This window comes from Triticum aestivum, chromosome 2A (genome assembly GCF_018294505.1).
Source record: "Triticum aestivum cultivar Chinese Spring chromosome 2A, IWGSC CS RefSeq v2.1, whole genome shotgun sequence".
Lineage (NCBI taxonomy): Eukaryota > Viridiplantae > Streptophyta > Magnoliopsida > Poales > Poaceae > Triticum > Triticum aestivum.
Window position 1 is genome coordinate 592,186,771 of NC_057797.1, and position 24,645 is coordinate 592,211,415.

At 46.4% G+C, this 24,645-nt stretch overlaps 1 protein-coding gene and 1 long non-coding RNA gene across 2 annotated transcripts; both read right to left on the bottom strand.

The window, feature by feature from the left end:
• Positions 1-1,037: 1,037 nt before the first annotated feature.
• Positions 1,038-9,578, bottom strand: LOC123189623 (probable serine incorporator). Its single transcript, XM_044602080.1, has 6 exons — positions 9,282-9,578; positions 3,842-4,081; positions 2,764-2,875; positions 2,501-2,675; positions 1,729-1,969; positions 1,038-1,639 (listed from the first exon to the last, which is right to left on the bottom strand). Exons 1-6 carry the CDS (start codon positions 9,463-9,465, stop codon positions 1,338-1,340), a joined length of 1,254 nt encoding a protein of 417 aa, XP_044458015.1. The 5' UTR covers positions 9,466-9,578; the 3' UTR covers positions 1,038-1,337.
• A 4,874-nt stretch (positions 9,579-14,452) lies between these two features.
• LOC123185648 (uncharacterized) lies at positions 14,453-23,921 on the bottom strand. Its single transcript, XR_006493452.1, has 3 exons — positions 23,784-23,921; positions 22,551-22,557; positions 14,453-14,462 (listed from the first exon to the last, which is right to left on the bottom strand). It is a non-coding gene; the product is annotated as an uncharacterized lncRNA (long non-coding RNA).
• Positions 23,922-24,645: the final 724 nt, after the last annotated feature.

Consider the following 24,645-nt stretch of genomic DNA (forward strand, 5'->3'; position numbering starts at 1 on the left):
GTGGCAACGGAAGAGAAAGAGAAGCGTATGCAATAGGCGTGTGGCACGCGCCGCATTTTATAGGCGCGCTGGAAGCGGTGCGGCAAAAAAAGCGCATGACCTGCCGCCTTTTCACGCGCGCGCAAACCGTTCCCGCGCGCGCGATTTTCCCTCCACCGCTGAAGCGCGCCAAAACGTCCCGCGCGCCCAAAAGACTCGGTTTACCGCGCGCGCGCTTTTTACCGCGGCTGTTGGAGATGCTCTTAGAGTAGGGGCCAGTTCTTTTGGGCAATTCTCCGAGAATTGACCCCCTCCCCAGCTTCTCCCAGAATTGCCACTCTATATTTTTTTACAATTCCTAGCTAACTAGATCTTAACTAGCTAGAAATTGTAAAAAAAGATGAAGTGACAATTCTGGGAGAAGCTGGGGAGGGGGTCAATTCTCGGAGAATTGCTCAAAAAAACTGGCCCTACGTGGGCTGAGAGCCTGAGATCGTGGAGTGAGTCTAGCAAAAGCAGCTGGTTCCCCTTCTAGAAGCAGAAGCAGATGCGGATGCACCGCCCAATCCGGCGCCTTTTGTTGCACGAGGGCAGCAGGGTTTTGTGGCTGACACAAGCAAAAAGGCTATCATTTCATTTCATAATATAAAGTGCAAAAGCCAACAACTCCCTTGTTAACTAGAGTAGCTGTTCCATAGTCAACTTCCGTAGCCTGATAGCAGCCGTACCTGCACGTAGATTTATAGTGTGTGTCACTCTCTGGCATGTTCAGTACCGCCTCCACCAGTATCACTCGGGGGAGCCGGTGGGAGGAGATGTCTAGTGACTAGTGATTCAAACTGCGTCAGGCGATCAAAGCTGCAGAAAAGGTCGTCCCAGTGAAGGCGTTGAGCCCGCGCTGCGATGCGAGCCCTCCAGTCGATTCCGCAGTGAACATGTTCGACGGACAAGTCGATGACTGGGAAGGCGACCAAGATCCTGCTGAACGTCATCGCCGTGACCACGACCATGTAAATTCGTCTGTGCCAAATGGACCTATATCGACGCGCCTTACCATATATAGGTCTATATGCTCCCTCTTCAGCAAATAACATGAGCAAAGCTGGATGCCCCGAAACAGTTCCATTCAGATGATATCCCCATTGCATACATCATGACAGATTGACAGTGAGTCAGCGACCAATGCTAACTTCAAAGTATCACTTACATATACATGCATAGCTACTACTGCACCGATTTCACAATTACAACCTAGGTAGTACTTTCAGAGGCAACAAGCATGTTGGACATATATACATAGATATTCTGCTAGCTCTTTCAAAGCACACCAATCTCTGTATGAACTGCAACGGACATGCTCATGAGAAGTCCCGGTCAGGAAAGAGCAGCGGAGCAACAAGGGTCCAGATGTACAGCGCTGCGGTGGACCACTCCGTGCAGATGCGCACCCAGACGGTCGTCCATCCGACATCCATCAGCTCCGACCTATCTGAAGTGGCGCTCGTCCAGCCCGTCAGAAGCATGGCCGAGTACATGCTCGCGAGGGCGAATATAAGGTGGAAGAAGGTGTAAGAATAGCTCACAGGCCGCGGCTCACTTCCCTCGCTGCTGCCCTTCCCCTCCTCCACATTGGAGTCAGCAAGCAAAGGGTTCCTCGCACCTGTTGCATCGTCGATCAGCATGAGTGAAAAATGTCAGACAAGCACGAGGCAGTGTGTGTTTCGCATACTGTAGCTGGTACATTCTTACCAGATCTAGGAGACGACGGCGGCGAAAGGAAAGTAGTGGAAGATCCAGCGCGAACGGCAGAGTACACTACAGAGAGCACGGTGGTGAGCATCCCAAGCACAAGGGCGCTCATTGAGACCTGCTTTGGGTGCATGTGAAGCCCGTTGCACGCATAGTCATATGGTTCACTCGAGAGACTAGTGTAACACAGGTATGCACAGTAAACAGAAATGACCGAAGCAGGCATAACGCTCCCATTGACCTGGACAAAGAAACAATATTACATATGAACAGAAAATTACGTTATTAACTTATTTCTTCAAGTACGAACACTAAACTGAATATGTGACACTAGCTCTGGCTCAAATGTGGAGAGCAAACATACGGTAGGAAGCACATTTTGTGTTCAATGGGAGAATTACAAGACATTTTCAGAGGTGTTACCATCCCCCCTTTTTTAGTCTGCCTTGCTAACATACACAAAAGAATGATGTCTACATGCATGCAGATGGCATAAACATGGAACAACAAAATTCAGTTTCATTTTCTGGTACTACACAATGAAGATTTCCAGACCACGAGAAAATATCAAGCAACAATGATTTCTAAACTACTTGTGCAATTTCATTGACTAGTATTTATATGTTACTTATTAAGCTTCAAACTGGCCACACCTAAATGGACCAATTTATGCATCAACAACCCTCCCTTAATTTTCATCCCGAACTCCACCAGTCGGTTATGTCCAGAGGGAAAGGTACATATACTGAAGTGGGTGAAAGTGGTATGTCACCTGGGGGTGCAAAGCAATTATTGCAAATACAAAAGCAAGAATCATTGTCAAGACAATAAAGAACACATTGAGACCACAATCATGATCAGAGGGATTGAACCACATGAAGAGCACACCGGAGAAGGCAAACGTGGCGAGATAGCAAATCACAGTCACCACCAGCAAAGCTATTTCCCTGAACATTACATAAGATGACAGAATCAGTGATAGGGACAACACAAACTTGGGTTCAAGCAATACTAGCTGATGCGTGCCCCACTCACCACTTTTGCTCATCCTTCTCAACCCAAGAGTCATTCCAATTATTTGTGAAGTCTAAAAGCATCACGACTTGTACCAGAAGGAACAAGCCAGATCCAAACTTTGACAATATCTCTGCAATGACAAAGACCAGAACCTCAAGAAACATGCTATATGTAACCGATTCATCAGGGATTTGGAAATATACGGTGTATATAGCGCAAACTGTCAATTAGCTGCCGCAATCATCAAAACCTCTTTGATTTCGACATACCCCCCCCCCCCCCCACACACACACACACACACAAACAAAAAGAGAGAGGTGGTAGTCCTCATCGTGGTTTTGAAGTCTATCAAAATTCAGTCAGTGGTCAATTATCAAACCGAGAAGGAGAATTTTAGAGATCTGCATGTGGTATGATATGCCCCTAGTTCCTCCAAACCTGTGTATAAGAAAGTTCTCTGAGAATTACAGGATGCAGGGCATCTGGGCATGTTAACATAAGTCACATTAGCTTGTCCCACACCCATGGACTTTTAGGAAAATTCTTTGATTGTATGGTTGAAGTCACGTGGTTAGAGGACTAAAGATACCATTTGAGTTACAGTCTTAGTATTTGCGGTGAAGTTATCCCAATAGCATATGTGAGCTGGTTTCTGAAATGAAAATTTAACCTAATTCACCCAGAGTCACCGGTAAGGCCATTAAGAGGCAGTTACAGCCCATAGAATTTTCAGTCGTCCACAGCCTATGAAGATCCCCAGTCTATGGTAACAACTACGCAATAAACAAAAGCTCCAATTACAATATGTTTATACCCTCAGATTTGCAGTTCATGTATGAAACTTGCAGTTGCTGAAGCTTGATAAGATTACTGAATCATCATCCATGATAGAATCTTCATCATGTGTAGACTCTAAAGTTCAAAGTATATTGTTGCCAAGTTGAAATTAGTTATTGGTCTCTAGAGCACGCCCCCAACCGACCAAGGGGGAAACACATATCAACAGAAAAAAAAGGGGTGAAAGCATAAACATGATCAAGATTGCTATGCAAATAAACTTAACAATATATGATATGAACAGCAAAAAAGAGCTTACCATAAACACTAATTACGATGTTCGGGACAAAGAACATAAGAACAACAAGAACGACCCAGATAGCAAACTTTGCAATCCAGCCACCATGGTGCCATGCGTCTCGCCTATCGTTCTGGTCTTTGACACCAATCATCATGAGAGCAAATATTGCAAAAAACAAGAAATTGCCCAAGCTGAGACGAAGAACAGCATTCATTTGAAACCATTCTTCTGGCGGTGTATCATCAAACGTATTTATCCCTGCAAATACCAAATTCACAAGACAATAAAATTGTACTCAATAAACAGGTATACAACAGGTTGATGAGTGTTGAGCATTCAAATGGCACAAATTCTGTGCAGAAGGAAACAGCTGTTATGAGGATTGATTAGGCCAACTGATGGATTTAAGCACAATTATGGCCTAACTTCCCCTCCAATTAGATGATGGGCAAGATGCTCTAGATCCACAAAATCCGTGTCTTTCATATCAGTATAGACTAGGGCGCTTATACGATCTTGAAACTACCGTCTCAATGGTCCCTTTCTGTTATACTTCTTGTAGCCCTTGTATGCAGCAACCCATGGATCCCACCAGTGTTTGATTCATTATACATATCCAATGTAACCCTTTCCATGTCTGTGACAGCATATATTTCTTATGCGGTAGGTGAACTACTACATGCACCAAGTGTACAGATCCTTCACCACACATTCCCCTTGCCAAACAGAAACGTTCCACATTGTGCGAACAGAGGGGCTATTCCCAGCCGTTATACAATGCTCCGAGCAACTTGGAATTTGGGAACTAATCTGTTTTTGTTTTACAGGGGAGGCTAATCTGTTTATTTCTTGATGATTTCCTAGTACACGCTGCCCCTCCTTTTATAGTAAACAGTCATCCTAGAATACGACTTGAAGTAGAATATTAACCTGACGACTAGAGAATACATTGCTCAATTGATACATAGTATCAGGGCCTCTGCTGAATTGTATCCTAACTAGTCGGGTTATTGGAGTTTAGAACTAAGCATTGACTACTTGGTCTAGCCAACTGCCACATGGGATGTGAACGCTGCTGCTAGGTCTGCACCAGTAGGTTTAGCCCCAAAACACCTACTTAACAAGGGCATCATAACAACGAAGTTCAGGGTACCCCAGCAAATGAATAAACAACAAACATCAAGAACTTTGGTTGCCAATGGTATAAATAAGTTCGGAACAAAATGAAGGGATTGCACTCGGTAACAGAACAGAGAACTTTGAACAGATCTAAGATGGTTTCGACCTTGGATGTTTAATGGACGGACACATCACACATTGGACCTTTTCAGTGTATATGTTAGGAGTTAGGGTTCTGCCGGTTCTAGGGCAGAGACTGTAGAGGAAAGATGGAGGAAGACGAGGTCGAGGGCGCGGCGGCCGGCGGCTGGGCGCCGTCCTTGCCTGGTGGAGAAGAGGCGGCGGCGGCGCAAGAGGCGGCTAGAGTTAGGTCTCCCGGCTCCCTAAGGGAAGCCGAGCAAATACTGATTGCTTCTTGCTTGATTAGATTGATACATCTCCTCTCCTTATATAGAGAGGTTTACTTGACTCCTAAGCAAACGACCCTAATACCGATAAGATAATTGGGCTAAGCCCCTAATAACGATAAGATAACTCGGGCCACAGCCCACCTAATATGCCGGTCATAACACTTCTCCCCGCCTGCACAAACAGCTCGTCCTCGAGCTGTAAGGCAGGGAAGCGCTTGCTGAACTCCTCGAGGTGATCAGCCAGCGTCAAACACCTCCGCGACCGCTGGGGCGGCCAGGTCGCCGAGCCCGGCGGCGACGGCGTCCTCCTCAATGTAGTCTGCAGCCTCCAGGTAGAAGAGTCGGGGGCAGACGTGGGCAGGGATGTAGGTCTCGTCGCAGTTGAAGCACAATCCTTGGCGGCGACGCTCGAGTAGCTCGGCCGAGGTGAGCCGGCGGAACGGGCGTGCCGCGGTCGCGGCAAGGGGTGCCGCGGAAGCCTGAGCAGGCCGACCCTGCGCGGGAACATCCGGCCAGGGTGGCGGCCCAGCGGCCCGGGACGGTGATGCCTGCTGGATGGCCACCGCCCGGCGCTCGAACGCGCGGCGTAGTACATGACCGTCTGGAGGTCCTAGGGTCCCTGCAGCTCGACGTCCACGCGGATATGATCTGGCAGACCGCCGACGAAGAGTTCGACCCGCTGGTGAGCCGTCACGCCGGACGCGTGGCACGCCGGGGCCTGAAAGCGGTCGGTGTAGTCCTGCACCGTAGAGGTGAAGGGAAGGCGGCCCAACTCCGCCAGCTGGCTCCCACGTATCGGTAGTCCGAATCAAAGGAGGCAGAACTCGCGAAAACCCTCCCATGGGGGCATGCCGCCCTCGTCCTGCTCGAGGGCATAGTACCACGTCTGTGCGGCGCCGCGGAGGTGATAAGAGGCGAGCCAGGTGCGGTCCGACGCGAGTGTCCGTTGCCCCCGGAAGAACTGCTCGCACTGGTTGAGCCAGTTGAGGGGGTCCTCGGCGCCGTCGTAGGTGGCGAAGGCGAGCTTGGCGAAGCGCGGCGGTGTCTGAGCATGACCGTCGTGAGTGTACGGCTCGGCGGTACGGAGCAGCGAAGAGGATGGCGTTGGTCCGGTGTGCACAGGTGGTCCGCAGGAAAGCGGTGGCCCGTCGAAGCCAGCGTGGAAACCCGCGGAGCCGGAGGGCCCGTCGTACGACAGGGAGGGCGTCGGCTGGTCCGCGGCCATGGTGTAGACTGGCAGCGGTGACGTCCCGGCCAACCAGGCCGGAAGCTGGGACGGCGAGGGCGGGAACCGCACTTGCTGAATCGGCACGCCCGCCAGCGCGATTGTAGTCAGCCCGGTGCTGGGCGGCGGAGGCTCCGGCAGCGGCGGAGGCTCCGGCAGCGGCAGCTGCTGCTGCCTGGAAACGGCGGAGGCGGCGGGCACGGCGATGGCCGCGACCGGCCATTGTGGCTAGATTGGGGCGGTGGCGGGGGCTGGCTGTAGCTGCAGCGAGGGCTGCAACGGCCCGACCAGCGTCGCGGTGGCCCCGGGGTACAGCGGCTGCCAGGGCTGCCAGGGCGGTGGCGGCGAGGACCCGGGTGGCGTGGGTGACGCGGCGAGAGCCGGCGCCGGCCACTGCGGCCATTGGGGCGCGGCGGCGGGCGGCGGCTGAAGCGGCCAGTGGTGGTGTAGAGGCCCGGTCGCCGCGCGGGGGCCGAATACCACGACAGGGCGGCTGGCCCGGTTGCGGCGGCCGGCGGCCCATAGGGGCCGGCTAGGTATAGCCGTATCCCCTGGAAGGCGGTGACGAGATCGTTGAGGACCCCGGTGATCTCCACCGGGGAGTAGACGGCGGCCGGTAGTGCGGTGGAGGGCGCCGTCATCTGGGTGGTGGCGGCGCCGGAGGATGCGACCAGCAGCACGGACGAGGAGGGCAGCGGCACGGTGGTGACGGTTGGCAGCGGAAGCAACGGGATGGGCGGCGGTGAAGACATGATCGGAACAGAGCTACCTGATACCAAGGTCTTAGGAGTTAGGGTTTTGCCGGTTCTAGGGCGGAGATTGTAGAGGAAAGATCGAAGAAGACGAGGTCGAGGGCACGGCGGCCGACGGCTGGGCGCCGTCCTTGCGTGGTGGAGAAGAGGCGGCCGCGGCGCAAGAGGCGGCTAGAGTTAGGTCTCCCGGCTCCCTAAGGGAAGCCGAGCAAATACTGATTGCTTCTTGCTTGATTAGATTGATACATCTCCTCTCCTTATATAGAGAGGTTTACTTGACTCCTAAGCAAACGACCCTAATACCGATAAGATAATTGGGCTAAGCCCCTAATAACGATAAGATAACTCGGGCCACAGCCCACCTAATATGCCGGTCATAACAGTATACTACACAGGTATGACTTACCTACTGATCACATAAGCTTATACATGAACATAATCTGTTAACTGGTTGGTTGCATTGTTTGCCTGTCTTAGATGGTACTCCCACAAACTCCAAAAGGTGTAGTTTGACTGTCCAAATTCATGCTTTGACCGTCAATCTCTCTAACAATATTTATTCAATGGTTACAAAATCATAATCATGCGGAATGCTTTTGATTACGGATTTAATGGTGTCTATTCTGCGTAACATAAAGCACATATAATTTGACTAATTGATGGTCAAAGCACAAATTTAGACAGTCAAACTATGCCTACCTTTGGAGTCAGAGGGAGTACATAACTGTAAAACGGGAGGATTATCATATGCACGTAGAAACACAAATTCTGGGTGGTGGATACAAGACTGCAACATGGTGTTTACCAGTATTACATACACATAATACAAATCCTAGGCAATCTAAAGTTCCATAAATCATCTGGAAACGCTTTAAAAATTTGTAACTCAACTATGATCTTCACATTTTAGTGAAGAGGACCATTACTACATGATCCTACTACCAATACCATCATTCTTCAACACATTTCTGTATGGCTTGTTTATGGCTATCCATCTAAGCCTAAGAGCCCAGAGCACAAACATAAGCATAAAACAGGCATGGTGAATAATCAACTAGAAACATGACAATTTTTGGCTTTCTCCTGTCCACGCAAACACCAAGAATTCCTTCAACGTAACTATAAAAGCATCTACAAGTGGACACGTTTCTTTGTCTGGAAACAAAAGAAAAAAACATCATATTGACACATAACTTTCTCAAGCTTTATGATTCTTAGGGGGGGGGGGGGGGGGGGAATTGAGAAACATGATTCCTATAAATTATCATGCTGAATCTTAGTCATGTTACGCCTAAGCCTCAATTCCACACACATAAGCACAACACAAGAGTACGAATAATGAAGTTTTAACATGTATGATTATTTCTGCAAATGCTCAGGACTGACAGTGAAAACCTTGTATATAATTTAACCCCTTTATAAGTGAACCCCTTTCTTTATCTAACAACGATGAAAACCATGGACTAGTTAATAGTTATGAACTTACTATATAGAAGTGAATAGAGTACCAAAAACTAAGAAACACAACTTCGACATGCCAACCTTCACCTTCTTCATCAAAATAATAATTATAAATGCAATATCATCGCCATACTGTACCACAGTTCGCACAAGGAGTAACTTTACATTATAATGTCATATGCAATTCCGCAAGCAGGGACAGTATTACTATTAACTTTATAGACACCGATGTCCCAAATTTCCTCTAATTTGATATACCGTTCACACATGTGCGTGCTGAGGAACGCGAAATGGATAAACCAGAGCACTAATTCGTAGGTATCCCAAAATCCCACAGACCATCACAGCTAAGCAACCAAACCCTCCAAAATTTCAGCTCGATCTCGCAGCCGGTGCTGCAACTACCGAGAGCCAGAAGTATACCAGGATACTAATCGCAACAAGGGTGGTCTCATCAGCGATTAAAAGAACAAAAGGTAAGGAAACAATACATGGGATGTGCTGGAGGAGGGGCGCGGCGAACTGGCGGAGGAGGAAGGAGAGGATGAGGGAGGCCGCGAAAAGGCCGCAGTACGCGAGGCGGGCTGAGCGGCGAGTGACGGACGCCGCCGCCGACGAGCAGAGGTTGCAGGCGCAGCCCGCGCAGGCGGACGCCAGGCACGACGCGCACCACATCCCCTTTCTCCTTCTGTTCGTTCCGTGAAAAGAGTTCCCCTCTTTGCTGGCAGGTGGCCCGGCTGACCGCTCTCGCCTTTCCTGTGAAGTGTGGGTTACGTAGCTCGCATGTTTTGGTTAGGCTTATAAGCAAGGTATATTCTGTCAAAGGTGCGCCTCACGCGCAGCAGAGACGTGCTTCTTTGGCTTTTCCCGCCGCCCCTTACAAAATCTGCCCCTACAGTTGCAAGGTACTCCCTACATCATGCAATTCTTAGAGCACTACTAGTAGAGCTCTCAAACCCTCAAACCCCTAATAATAAATGCTTTTTTTTACAGTTTTTGTTGAAAAAAAGCCGTAGACTAGAACCCCTTAACTCTCAAACCCTCAAATTTTTTTAAAGGTCCAACCCTCAAACCCTTTCCCAATCCTCAAAAGTAAGGGTTGGGGAGCAAAACCTACCCCAACCTCATTTAGCGGTTATACTCGCGCGGGAGGGAAAAATCCTCCCAACTCCCGCACCCATGCCCGCGACCGCCGCTACTAGTCGCCCCCGTCGCCGGCGGCCGCCCCGTCGACCTCCCGCGCGCAACGACAACGCCGTTCATGGAAAATATTCCGTTATAAGGGTTGGGTTTAAGGGTTCTAATCTTTACCCCTATTTTTTAACCTGTAAAAGTGCACAAAATTTTTATTTTTAAACCCTTAAAACGCTAGTGAGGGTTCAAGAGTTTGAGGGTTCTACTAATAATGCTCTTATACCCTAGAAGACGTGAATCCTTTTCAGATTTGGTGTTGTGGTTGTGACAAACTCTCAAGCACACAATCTTAGGGCTTCCCTCTCTCGAGTACATGATTGCCAGACATCATTCGCGGATCCGATGGTTACAAGCTAGAGATGCTAACACGAAGCCATTTATTGTCATGGCCAACGGTCCTCGTGCAAAGATTTTCATTCCTTCTATCATTGTCCCTGATGAGGTAATTACTGATCATGAGGGTAAAGCTGAAGCATTAACAACTACGCGATTACCCCGCAGCCTTATGGACGGCAGTCTTTCTCGTTTCCCTCAACAGCGACATCCCTGATGCTTTTTTTTTTGGAGATGGATAACATTGGGTCAATACTCGGCGTATTCCACCCACAAAATGTTGTGCCAAGGCATGCCTAGGTCTCCCACTGCTCCTTGCATTTGGAAGAGTTGAGCACCTCCGAAACGCAAAATCTTCATCTGGCTAGTCGTCTAATACTAGGTATGGACCTCCGGTCCTCGTCATCGCCATGACCTACAATAGACCACCTCTCCATGCTTTATTTCCTACCAGGAGGGCACAGTTGATCACATCCTCATGCACTGTATTTATGCGAGAAGTCTTGGCACAAATGCTTCATGGAACTAAGGGCTACAGTCGAACTAAGCAAATTTGTCCCCTCAAACGTTTGTGGACACGTCGTCCGGGTGTGTCCGTTTTGAGTCTCTATTTATATGTGCACACATTCATGTCCTTAATTTTTTCCCTATACGTCCAGTCACATGTATGAGATTGGTGGAGATGGAGAGAGGAAGACAAGAGAGACAATAAAGATGGTCTGTGGTGGGTCAAATCCTATGTCGCAGACGCAGGATCACTGGCTGAAGTATGAGTGCCGGACAGTCTGAACGTTTACGAAGGTTTTGAGGAGTTCGGTTGGGTCAAAATTTTCTTCTTTCCTGTCCGGTCAGTAGTCATGCGTCCACCCAGTTAATTTGGAGAGTCCGGCTATAGTTGCTAATCCAAGTGACCATCCCGACGACTGCATTGAGTGGTGGTTGAGATCTAGAAAGCCCCTACCGAAGATCGAAGAAGGGATTCAACTCTATCTCATACGCATTGCTTGGACCGTTCGGAAACATGGAATACGGTCTTCGGGAATATGGACTCATCCCGGCTCTTGTGAACCACATTCGTGAACTCCAGACCTAGAGGGCCGCTGTAGCAGTGTTTACGACATTTCATGAGAGTGGTGTGGTGTCTTGTGGCATGGGTTGCATAACAATACAAATATGATACACAATTTCCATAATCTCGAGGGAAAAAACGACACGGGCCAAGCAAAGTTTCACACTCATCATTTGGTGACAACGAATGGTGGTAGTAGTGGACGCATCCTCCATTCAGATTTCGTTACGTGGATGCGTGCCGATTGTTTTGCCTTTTATTGCACGCTTATGTGTGCTCGACCTTTTTTTTTTTTTGCTTCTAGAGGTAGAACAAATTCGATTTAACAATGAACAAACTTAAATTTTATATATCGGTTTCCATATATGCTACGGAAACATCTTGCATGTCAAACATATTCAGAGAACGCATGCCTATTTTCACCATTTGCATTGATAATTTAACAGAGCAGACATTGACCTATTGCAACAACCTACTACCGCGCATGCACATCTTATTACAAAGCTGACAGGACGATCACCTAAAGAAAGAACAAAACAGCGGACACGGCGACCGCGCCGAGCAGACCAACTCCACCGGTGACGGCGTGACGGGAAGAGGAGCTTGCCGGACCAGGCGCTGGGGCGGGCGCGTGATGATGTGGTGACGGCGCAGGGGAGTGCTGAGTGGGCGCGTGAGCCGCCGCTGCAACTTGTGCGCTGCCAAGCCGCTCGGTATGGTTGGGGCCGGATGTCTTCGAGGACGGAGAGTGCGCCGGAGCGTGGTGGTGGTGATGATGATGATGGCGATGGTGGTGGTGGTGAGCCGGCGCCGGTGCTGTAGCGTGGTGGCCGTGGTGATGCGGGCTTGGTGCCTTGTGCAGCTCGTCGACATCCGTGATTGTAGCAGTGTCCAGCTCGTCGGCGTCGATGTGGTGGGTCGGCGACGGGGCCGGAGCGTGGTGATGATGGTGGTGGCTCGGCGACGGCGCCGGAGCTTGGTGATGATGGTGGTGGCTCGGTGACGGGGCCGGAGCGTGGTGATGATGGTGGTGGCTCGGCGACGGGGCGGGGGCGTGGTGATGGTGGTGGTGGCTCGGCGACGGGGCCGGGGCGTGGTGATGGTGGTGGTGGCTCGGCGACGGGGCCGGGGCGTGGTGATGGTGGTGGCGGCTCGGGGACGGGGCCGGAGCGTGGTGATGGTGGTGGTGGCTCGGGGACGGGGCCGGAGCGTGGTGATGGTGGTGGTGGCTCGGGGACGGGGCCGGAGCGTGGTGATGGTGGTGGTGGCTCGGGGACGGGGCCGGAGCGTGGTGATGGTGGTGGTGGCTCGGGGACGGGGCCGGAGCGTGGTGATAGTGGTGGTGGCTCGGCGACGGGGCAGGAGCGTGATGATGATGAGCGCTCGGCGCGGGGGCAAGATGGTGAGCGGGGCTGGGCGCTTGAGCCGGCGCGTGGTGGTGGTCGTCGTGCGCCGAGGAGAGCGCGACCAGCGAGGCCAGCAGCAGTGCCATCACCACGGCGGTTGGCGAGAGAGGAGTCGCCATGGCAAGAAGCTTTGGGAGTGGTGGTGGTGGAATTGTTGCTGTGGTTGTGACAGTCGGGGAGCGCGACTATATATAGCGACGATCACGCGTATCTGGAGGAGGGGAGCGGGCCGTCGTCTCTACTATGGAAAGTATTCAATCTTGCGCATTAATGCTTACTATAGAAATGCGATTTCGATTGATTCGTTTCCGATCGTCGAATTCGCTACACTGGCAGGAAATAAATGGGTGCCATTTATTCGTAGATACAGTAGCTGGCAGCATTACGCTGGTAACATACGGACATTTGACTGTGATCTGTCGAATATCGTGTGAACCGTTGAGTACATATACGATATTTACATTGTTGCCCACGGAAAATCTCGACCATTTATTAGAAAATTCATAATTGCATCATGATTAATAAATTTATATAATAAATCTTCCTAAAAAAAGAGAGGAAAAATCTACGACGCTTACAGCAGAAGACTACTGTAAGCATCACAGGAGGCGGCTAAGGCCCAAGGGGCCGTCTGATCCGGCAAGGTGCTGGCTGGAGCCGGCCCAAATGTGCGGCGCGCTGGATCACCGACGGCTTTGGGGGGACCTCCTATTTGCCGCGTTTTGCGGCAAAAACACGCTGCGTCGCACAGGGGGCGCCAACTGGGCTGGCCCATTCAGGGCGCTGCGAGTGAGAAAAATCGCAAAAAATAAAAGTAGAACGCGATCGCTAGGAATTGAACACGCGACTGTTTGCTTGCGCGACCTCGTTGTCAGCCACTGCGATAGAACGGACATTACGACTGAAGTACACCGGAACTCTAAATGAAACTAAGTACAGTTCCGGATTTAACATTGTTTGACAAAACCCAATTTTATTCCAAATTTTGAACGTACGTTTTTTTTTCAAAAATGCGAATAAAATTTATGAAAACTACTTTTTTAAAATTTATCAACAAACAAATCGAAAAAATGTACAATTTTGGAATTTGTGAACAATTTTTTAAAGCACGAACATTTTTGAAATATTGAGATTTTTTTTGAAATGTAGTACAATTTTGAAAAATTCCAAACAAATTTGGAAGCGCGAACAATTTTTTAAAGCACGGACATTTTTTAATCTTGAGAACAAATTTGAAATGGAGAACAATTTTGAAAAACCTGAACAAATTTGCAAGCGCAAACATTTTTTGAATATGTGAACAAAAAATTGAAATCCGGTACATATTCTGAATTTCGCAAGTTTTGAACTTTTTCGTGCAATGAGAACAATTTTTGAATTTTGAGAACATTTTTTTCAAAAAATGAACTTTTTTCGAAACATGAACAAAATTTTAAAAAAATATGATTTTTTCGAAAAAAAGAGAAGAAAAGAAAAGGAAATAAAAAACCAAAGAAAGAAAAGAACCAGTAAAAGGAACAAAAGATTTTTGGAAAATTCCGTGAACTGGTTTTAAGTTTTGTCGTTGCTGTGTGTTTTTCTAGGTTGCCCGTTGTTGCTCGTCAACTTGATTGAGTCAATCGGGGTGGCTAGCGCGGCGTGTACATGAGGTCGAGGCAGTGAAGCTCTTCCTCACCTGCGATGATGAAAGTAGCGGCGGCGCTAGGGTTTGAGAGCTCGAGCGAGGGAGTGAGGTCGAGCGGAGTAAAAACGAAGTGAGGAAGGGAGGGAGTTATTTATAGCCGAAGTGAAAAACTACTTGCCCGAGGAAATTGGACGAACGTGCCCCTGACTCTTCTCATTCGCGTGACATGTGTCACCCATGTACAGAGAGGTGACGATCGTGTGCGATCGTGGGTGAATAGAATAATATATCACGAAAAGGTAGAACGGTTTGAGCGGCAAAAGCCAAAAATTCAGGTAAGATAAGTTTAAGATTCCGTTCGCAAATTCTTCAGCTGACAAGGACACAGTGAAGATTTTGAACGAGTTTCAAATAGAATGCATATGAAGAATTTGTGAATAGATTGTGTTAAGTTTATCATAGAGGGGGAAGGGTCCGATCACATTCACTTAGCAGAACAAGCAACTTGAAGAAATAGCAATAAATGAATACTATAGAGGACATAAACTCATATATATCTATATTGCCAATGAAGAACAACAACGGAGAGAGTGAAGACATGCAAAGTTGAAGAAAATGAATAACTGAGGAATTTCAAAAGCTCAAATTGAAGATTTTCAACTTTTGGTGGTGGCGTGACCCATCGTATAAGAATAATGATTTCAGACACCATGTGTAATTGTCGTAGGGTTCTGAGAATCAAATTCTTCGTTAATTTCTTCACACTTAGAGGGTTAGTCTTCATTGATTGAAGAAAAACGTTACTTCGTGTGTTGCACATCTAAGTCATCAATTTTGAATAAGTGTTAGGATGTGTGTCCTTTTCAAAGGACAATCGAAGATTCTAAAATATTTAGCTCACACCTCAACTTGCTAAATCTCTTCTCATCCAAGGGCTTTGTGAAGATATCGGCTAGCTGTTCTTCAGTCTTCACATGCTCAATAGTGATGTCGCCTTTCAACACATGATCACAAAGAAAATGATAACGAATTTGAATGTGCTTTGTCTTCGAGTGCTGAACTGGGTTATGAGCAATCTTGATGGCACTCTCATTGTCACAGTAGAGAGGAACATTATTCATGTTGATGCCGTAGTCCTTGAGGGTTTGCTTCATCCACATAAATTGAGCACAACAAGAACCAACAGCAATGTACTCAGCTTCAACAGTAGACAGTGATACGCAGTTCTTTTTCTTCGAGGACCAACAGACCAAGGATCGTCCGAGGAAATGGCATGTGCCTGATGTTGACTTGTGGTCCACACGATCACCAACATAGTCAGAATCTGAATATCCAATGAGATCAAAAGCCGAACCCTTGGGATACCATAATCCAAGTGTTGGTGTGTGAGCTAGATATCGAAGAATATGCTTCATAGCCTTATGGTGTGATTCCTTCGGTGTAGCTTGAAATCGGGCACACATTCAAACACTAAGCATAATATCTGGCCTAAATGCACATAAATACAATAAAGAACCAATCATGGAGCGGTATACCTTTTGATTGAAGTCAATACCATTTTCATCAGTGCATAGATGGCCATTTCTGGACATAGGGATTTTGACTCCTTTGCAATCTTGCATGCCAAATTTCCCCAGTACATCCTTGAGGTATTTCTCCTGAGATATGAATATGCCATTGCACTGTTGACGAATCTGAAGACCTAAGAAGAATTTCAATTCTCCCATCATAGACATTTGATATTCTTTACTCATCATATAGGCAAATTCATCACTATAACGTTGGTCAGTACAGCTGAAAATGATATCGTTAACATATATTTGGCATACAGACAATTCATCATCATAAGATTTAGTGAAAAGAGTTGGGTCAAGTGAACCGGGTTTGAAGCCTTTCTTCATGAGGAATTCCTTCAAAGTATCATACCACGCCCGAGGGGCCTGCTTGAGGCCATAGAGGGCCTTATTGAGTCTGAAGACTTTGTCAGGATGCTTTGGATCTTCAAAACCTGGGGGTTGAGCAACATATACTTCTTCCTCAAGCTTACCATTGAGGAATGAACTTTTCACATCCATTTGATATAAGATGATATCATGATGCTTAGCATAAGCAAGTAATATGCGAATAGCCTCAAGTCTAGGAATAGGTGCAAAAGTTTCATCGAAATCTATTCTTCAACCTGTGTGTAGCCTTGAGCTACAAGTCGTGCCTTATTCCTCACCACAAGGCCATTTTCATCTTGCTTGTTGCGGTAGATCCAATTTGTGCCAATGATATTGTGCTTGCGAGGATCTGGATGTTTGACCAATTTTCAGACGTTGTTGAGCTCAAATTGATGTAATTTCTCTTGCATAGCTTGAATCCACTCAGATTCCAGAAATGCTTCATCTACCTTAGTGGGCTCTGTGATAGAAACGAAAGCAAAGTGCCCACAAAAGTTAGATAAATTTGAAACTCTTGAGCGTGTGAGAGGACCTAGAATGTTGATGTCGCTGATGATTTTCTCAATCTGCACTTCATTTACAATGCGAGGATGAGCTGGTTGTCGTTCAGGAATTTGATCAGCATTTTCCTCAGGTGCATCAGCATGACGTTCTTCACGTTTTGGAACGACTTCTTCAGCAGATTCTTTGGTAGGAATGACATCCTTAGTAGCCTTGAACTTAATAGATTCCTCAGGAGGTATTTCATCTGTCACAGGAGGTAGGTGCTCTTTTTGTGAGCCATTAGTTTCATCGAATCACACATCTATAGTTTGAACAACCTTGTGGTGATAGGTGTTGAAGACTCTGTAGGTGTGCGAGTCCTTACCATAACCAAGCATAAAACCTTCATGTGCTTTCGGTGCAAATTTAGAACTGTGATGAGGATCTCTAATCCAGCATTTAGCACCGAAGACTTTGAAATGACTCACATTGGGTTTCTTGTCAGTGAGGAGTTCATATGAATTCTTCTTGAAGAATTTATGAAGATATACCCTGTTGATGATGTGGCACGCAGTATCAATTGCCTCAGGCCAGAAGCGAGTAGGTGTCTTGTACTGATCAAGCATAATGCAAGCCATCTCAACAAGAGTCTTGTTCTTGTGCTCCACAAGGCCATTCTGCTGAGGAGTATATGGAGCAGATAACTCATGAGTGATACCAAGTTCATCAAGATAGTCATCAAGACCAGTGTTCTTGAACTTAGTTCCATTGTCACTTCTGATGTGCTTGATCTTCACACCAAAGTTGGTTGAAGCCCTCGAGGAAAATCGTTTGAAGACTTTGTGCACTTCAGTTTTGTAAGTGATGATATGCACCCATGTATATCGAGAATAATCATCAACAATGACAAAGCCATATAAAGATGCAACATTAGTAAATATGGCATAGTGAGTAGGGACAAAGAGATCCATGTGAAGCAATTCAAATGGACGAGTGGTAGTCATGATGGTCTTTGAGGGATGCTTGGCCTTGGTCATCTTTCCGTCTTCACAAGCTCCACACAAATGGTCCTTGAGAAATTTGACACCCTCGATGCCAATGACATGCTTCTTCTTCGCGAGCGTGTGCAAGTTCCTCATCCCAGCATGACCAAGTCGTCGATGCCATAGCCAGCCTTCAGAAGTTTTTGCAAGTAGACATGTAGCAGGTTGTGGTCCTGTAGAGAAATCAACAATATACAAATCTCCTCTCCTAAAGCCTTTGAAGACTTTGGAATTGTCAGCTTCCATGATCACAATACAACGATACTTGCCAAAGACAATAACCATATCAAGATCACAAAGCATTGAGACAGACATGAGGTTGAACCCTAAGGACTCGACAAGCATGACTTTGTCCATGTGTCGATCCTCTGAGATTGCAACCTTACCTAGACCCAATACCTTGCTTTTGCCTTTGTCAGTGTAGGTGATATGCTTCAGATGCGATGGAGATAAGGGAGCGTCCATCAATAGATTCTTGTCACCAGTCATGTGATTTGTACATCCACTATCGAGGACCCACTCAGTGGCTTTGGGTTGATCATCCTACAGATGAATCAGTGCAGCTTATGAACTCATATACTTCATTAGTGAAGAATATGATATCAATTTCATCAAGCAATAGAACAGATAAAGCAGTATGAGGATGTGAGAATGAGAATTCATTTCTTCATGATTATCTTGCGTCCTTTCAAGCATATTCAGGTCTCCAGCAAAATCTTCAGACGTTTAAGTTTGTTTGGAGACCTGACCCTGCATATGAGATCAATTCTTTTTCTTCACCACCCACATCTGAAGGGGTGGCAAAGAGTTCATCATTCTGCAAGCTCCATAAGAGAAAGGTGGTATAGATGCCAATCCACTTCGTTTCACATAAGAAGGGTTAGGGTAAGCATAAGAGTAAGCAGATAAATTCTTTGAGGACTTATGAACATAATGATTTGAAGAATAATGCACATATCCATAATCCTTAGATCTTCCCCGTAAAATAGAAGGGTTAGCACAATGATGTTCATATGAGGACTTTGATCCTTTTGAGGAATTTGATCCTCGTGAGGAATTTGGTCCATATGAGGACTTGGATCCATATGAAGAAACCAGTACTCAAAATGCATCTCCACGCGTCTACTTGGCGCTTTTATTAGCCGCCTTGCATGCAAGAGAAGCGCTATTGGCGGCAATTAATAGCTCACTGAGCGATGATTGATGCAGTCAGTCAGTGCCCTCGATTATTCTATTCCTGATAGAAGGATCATGGCGCCCCGGAAGCATTCCATCCAGCAGCAACATCTCCTTCAACCACGCGAGGACAAAACTGATGTTAGCTACATTCGAGCGTTCACCACACAGAGGGAAGCTGAACGACAAGAGCTGATGAAGTCCAGTCAAACTGAGGCCTGGAAAGAGTTAAGAAAAAACAGCTCCTCGAGCTTGCACCCGCTCGACGCCTTTTTCGCTATATTCCTATCTATCATTTTAGAAATTTATAATTCTTCCGTTTTACTGAGGCTCAACTTCTTAGGTTTCTAAATATCTTGTAGTAGCCGAAGGTAGTCCAGTCCGCTTGTTAGATTGAATTGAATCTTATATAACCTACGTAGCTAAAGAGAAAATCATAATAGTCTAAGTGGACCTCGGCAAGGAGAAGGCTGAACCCTGGTGCTACACTACAGCAGAAGCTTTGGCAGGGATCAGATCATTCAACTAAAGCTGTCAGGCTGGGTAGGCTTTGAGGAACATTTGGGGTTCCTTATGTTGTGACTGAGCAGAAATGTCTATTGTGCCCGGCAAAAATAGATTTGCAAGGAGTTTGCCAAACGAATTAGGCACTCCTCTTCCTTTAGAGGAGGGTGAGTCTGCGTGATCGGCTATGACCTTCTCCATTACAATGTTCTCATATGCAGGAATACCCCCGTTAGCCGGCTTTTGTAGCGGGGCGCGTACTATTACCACTACGTTCCATACCATTTTCTGGCCTTCATGCCGAGTCTTCCTCCGCCGCCAACTCGACGTCGTCGTAACCAATTTCAACCAAACCTCCATGCTCACTGGTACTTTGACGTCACCTGTTCAGGTAGGCCGTCTAATTCTCCGGAAAGGATTAGTTGAAATCCCCTAATAGTTTCCGCAAGAGCAACATACTTTCCTGGAGAACCAGTAAAAACTTCTGCCCAAAAGCGGTTAGCAGTGACCATTGAATAAGTTTCTTCAGCTTGAGTTGGGTTAAAAGCACGGAAGGTATTTGCACCATCACCGTCCTCAAATAGAGTGTTTTCTACGGTCGCTCCATGAATAACATTGCCAACTGGTCTTCTCCGCAATCAGTCAAAGAAGTCCGCAGCTTCTTAGGTTTGGCCGGCTATTACAGGCGCTTCGTTAGCATAAAAAAAGTAAAAATGGATAAATAACACATAAATCGAGGGCTATGCGGATCCTCAGACATATATGAAATGGAATAAAGATGGACCAAGCTACTTATGAATGTAACCACAATTAACATCACTACGGTCAGGCAGCGAGTGGAGTGCCACAATCCCATTCATCATTTTTGATCTACATAACCCAAAGCCCATAGCACTGGCGACATCTCCGGCATAAATGCAAGGAGGATGTATAGCTGATATAGGATCTTGTGGAACTGGATTTGATTCTGCAAGCGGTCTTTTTTCTTCTTCTGGCGAAAGCACATTTTATTATTTTACGGAAGCAGACATGAGAGCCAGCTACAGAGAAAGCTAATGATATCAAAGTTGACGAAACAAGAGAGTTTCATTCAATTCTTTTCAGAGTGTACGCCTCGAAGGGGACCGACCATATGCATACTTCTTTTTGTACAACTTTGCTCTGTTGGAGCCACTCGGTTTCAGACTTGGTACAACCCAAAAACACCATTCCTTTTGGTTCGCACAACCAAAAAATTATTCTGAAGGTCTACAGGAAGATAAAAAAATTGCTTTTGACGGTGATGAAAGAAAGAGAACCCCTCCTATCTTTTGATCATGGTCAAAATCCTATCCAAGTCCCCTTTTTTCAGATCTTTCTCCTGGTTTTGATCATCACCGTTCACCTACTTGTTACGGAGATCCCGACCAATGCACAATCCAGATTTTTTAGCTTTTTTTCTCCCATCCCATCTTGGACGGGCCCAGAAGCTTTTCTCATGTTTGAATGGAGGTCTTCCGCAAATGAATTTCCATATAGGAATTCTATACACGCTAGCTAAAGATCCACCGGGTGCTACATCATAAGCACATTGGGAGCGTAAATAATTGTAACCATATACATATAAAATGACAGCAATGGAATCCCAATCCCCTGCTTTTATTTGTAAAGTCTCTATTCCTCGGTGATCAAAGCCCAAAGATCAACTGCTGAGGTCATTAGCGAACTAGAAAAGAGCTAAGGAACTATTTCCATATACCTAATCGGGTGCTGAATGAACTACTACTTCAATTCGATGAGAATTTCTTGACTTTCCATATATAGAAAGAGATAGACTATAAATGACATCTCTTATGTCAATAAGACCAAAGGGATGGATATTAAATGATAGGAAGTGCTAGGAAGTGAGCTACAAAAGGATTCGTTTTTTTCGTGTCACAACTGATTACTCCTTTTTTCCTTTTTAAAGAGTGGCATTCTATGTCCAATATCTCGATCGAAGTACGGAGGTCAGAATAAATAGAATAATGATAGTTGTCACACACAAACCTACGCAACGGCTTTGGAGTAAAAGAATCTCCTGCCCGGTTACACACATCATCTCGAGCGCGGAATCTACTACTCTAACAAGATACTCGGCTCGGGAGTGGCATAACCCCTTTAATAAGAAGCATAAGACCTAAAGCGAGGAGATAGAATCAAAAGAATGATAGCAAGTTCTTTGAAAGTGGGAAGAAAGCCAAGGATACGGTGGTGTGTAGGGTCTTTCAAATCAATCAGGAAAGCGTGAGCTGAGAAGGAACACGGCTTTCCGCGCCTTGACAAGTGGATCTACCAAGAATAGCTTTTTCAGCCGTTACTTATTATATAATAGCTCGATCCGCTCACGCGTGAACTGAACTGAGCACTCCACAAGTATGGATTGTATTGTTTCATTCTGATACCAACTTTCATGCTGGAAGATAAGGTTGCCATACTGGGAAAGGGGGAAAGGAAATAGGATCCCCTCTCTTCTCTATAGGAATGAACTTCTCCTCGCCCCTCTTCCTCCCTTTTTCCGAATCTGGGAGAGAGGCAAAAGAGAAGTCCAGAGAGACCTCGACTCTTTCAGGGAAAGGAGGGAGATCGAATGCGAGATGGAGTCCCTGCCGAATGGAATGGACATCCTTGGGGACAGCTGTGTAAGAGCTGTCTTTCTTTGATGGTAGTGTCCTTTCTTCACACTCACCATCTTCGCAGAGCTTAACAAGATAATCCACGCCAACAACCAAAGCCAACAAGCCTTCGCTCAGAAGCTCTTTCTTCATCTAAGCTTTTCGTCTTTATGCCACCTCAAAGAAGACATTTGATCATGGGCTTTTTTTGTGATGAGGCTAGTTTGAACTATGCTTTTTCTCCTTTCTACACCCCTCTTGACACAAGTTTCACTCCAATAATACTATTGTCAAGTATCTTTAGGGATGAAGATCTCGGCAAGATATGAAGTTCTTGAAGAATGAAAAAAACCGATCTACTTCTTTTTTCCAGTTGTTGTTCCCCTCCCAAGGGCAGGTTCTTACGCGTTACTCACCCGTTCGCCACTGGAAACACCACTTCCCGTTCGAAGTCAAGGGCTACTGGCAGTTTCCTATCAATAACGATCCTTTGGATCTATAATCATTGAAAGAGCCGGATCTAAGTGTTGGCTAGGTAAACGCCCCGTAGTAAGAGGGGTAGTTATGAACCCTGTGGACCACCCCCATCCCGGGTTGGGGGACTACTCCTTTTATGGGGATCGCAATGGCTTTATTCGCTATATTCCTATCTATCATTTTAGAAATTTATAATTCTTCCGTTTTACTGGACGGTAGCCTCTTCCTATTTAGGGAGAGGAAAACACTCTACTGTACCAGTAGGCCAAAGACCCGCAAGCTCAACCTGATGCCTTTGTTATTGTTCCTTGTTGCTAAAATATCGATATTAAGCCCGAAACTGCCAGTGGAACTATTTTCCATTTCCAGACAGACCCCGAGCCGAGGTTGGAACAATTCTTTATTTTCTTGTTGGTTCCTTCTTTATTATTTATTCCAAGTTTTTCTCTTCCATTCGGTTCATTAGCTTTAGGAAAAATAGAAGCTGCGGAAATGCTCGCTTCTAAAAGGCATGGGATCTGCCTTGTGGAAACAAAAGCTATTTGTTCGAGTCAAGCAAGCAGACAGTCAGCTAAGAATCCTTGAAGAGAACTCTCTAGCCCTGCACTTAAACTAGACTAGAAATCCGAAAAAACACTAGTTTTGGCCCATAGCGAAATAGAGCGGTAAGAGCAGTTAGAGAGCAAGCAGCGGCTCATCAAACCTTTCTGTTTTGGTTACAGCTCAAGCGGTTTGTTTTCAAGTAAGGTACTCAAGCAAGCTTTCCTCGAATTGGTAGGTTTCTCGAAGTAGTTTTAGTAGGTTTCTCAGGAAATAGAGATGCCGAGGCCCCTACTTACCTTATGGGTAGGTAGGGGGAAGGAAGAGTGGGTTAGATTGCTGCTCCCCGCCTAATGCGGATCATTGTGCAATGCTTATGTGAAATCTCAATCCAAAACGGATTCGTTTCGTTGGTAGAACCCACACCGACGTCAAGATCAGTCTCCTTTCCTTTCAAAAGTGAGCGAGCAGAGCTGAAAAAGATGGAGTTACCTGGAGATGAGATTTCTTTCTACGGATATGAAGGATAGAAATATGCTATTTGCTGCTATTCCATCTATTTGTGCACGGGAATCGCTTTTGCTTTCTTTTCCTCTGGCTACTAAGATGTTTCAGTTCGCCAGGTTGTCTCTTGCCTGCTCATGGATTCAGCAGGCAGTTTAAAAGGTTGACCTATTTGGGAATCTCCGGATCTATGCTACCTAGTATCAAATTCACAAAGCAGCACATTTAGTAGTTAACATCTTTCTTTCTCGTTTTCATCAGAAAGGAGAGTTTTCACGTTAAGCAAGAAGAGCTACGAGTTGGAGGGCTATTTCACCGACCGTCACTTCTCCTTTGTATCTGCCGAAGACGCAAGTAGCCCAACGACAGGCTTGTGTGGAGTTGAATGACAACACGCAGAGGTCTTTTGGCGAAACTGGGGGCTCTTTGTCTACTCGGTCTTATAACGAAGAGGTTGCCTAGTTTGAACCGAACACTATACTTGATCCCTCGTCCTATCACAAACAAGTCTCTTCCCCCGAGTCCTAGTAGACTAGTCCAAGTAGTCCGGGACAATAGAGTCCCGTCTCTTCGCTGACCCCTAGCACACAATCACTATAAGACAAAGCAAGACAAACCTCTCTTATCCTTCTCGGCTAGAAGTTACAAGTTTCCTGTTCCGGTTTCGGCTTGAGGGAAGTGCCTGAAATCGATTCAATTCTTATCTCCGATTTCGAACTCTGGCTGGATTCTTTTGACCAAGAGCTATTTTATTGGTCAGAAGAATGGAAGGACAACGAGAAGATGGTTCGGTTGCTCCTGCTGGAATATTCCATTTATTTAATACTCCGACTCGCGTAACCCCGAATGGCAATGTTGTTATTGCGCCGGTCCCGTACTCAAACCAAATCAGAAGGGCGGTACTCACTCGGATGGAAGAATCCCAG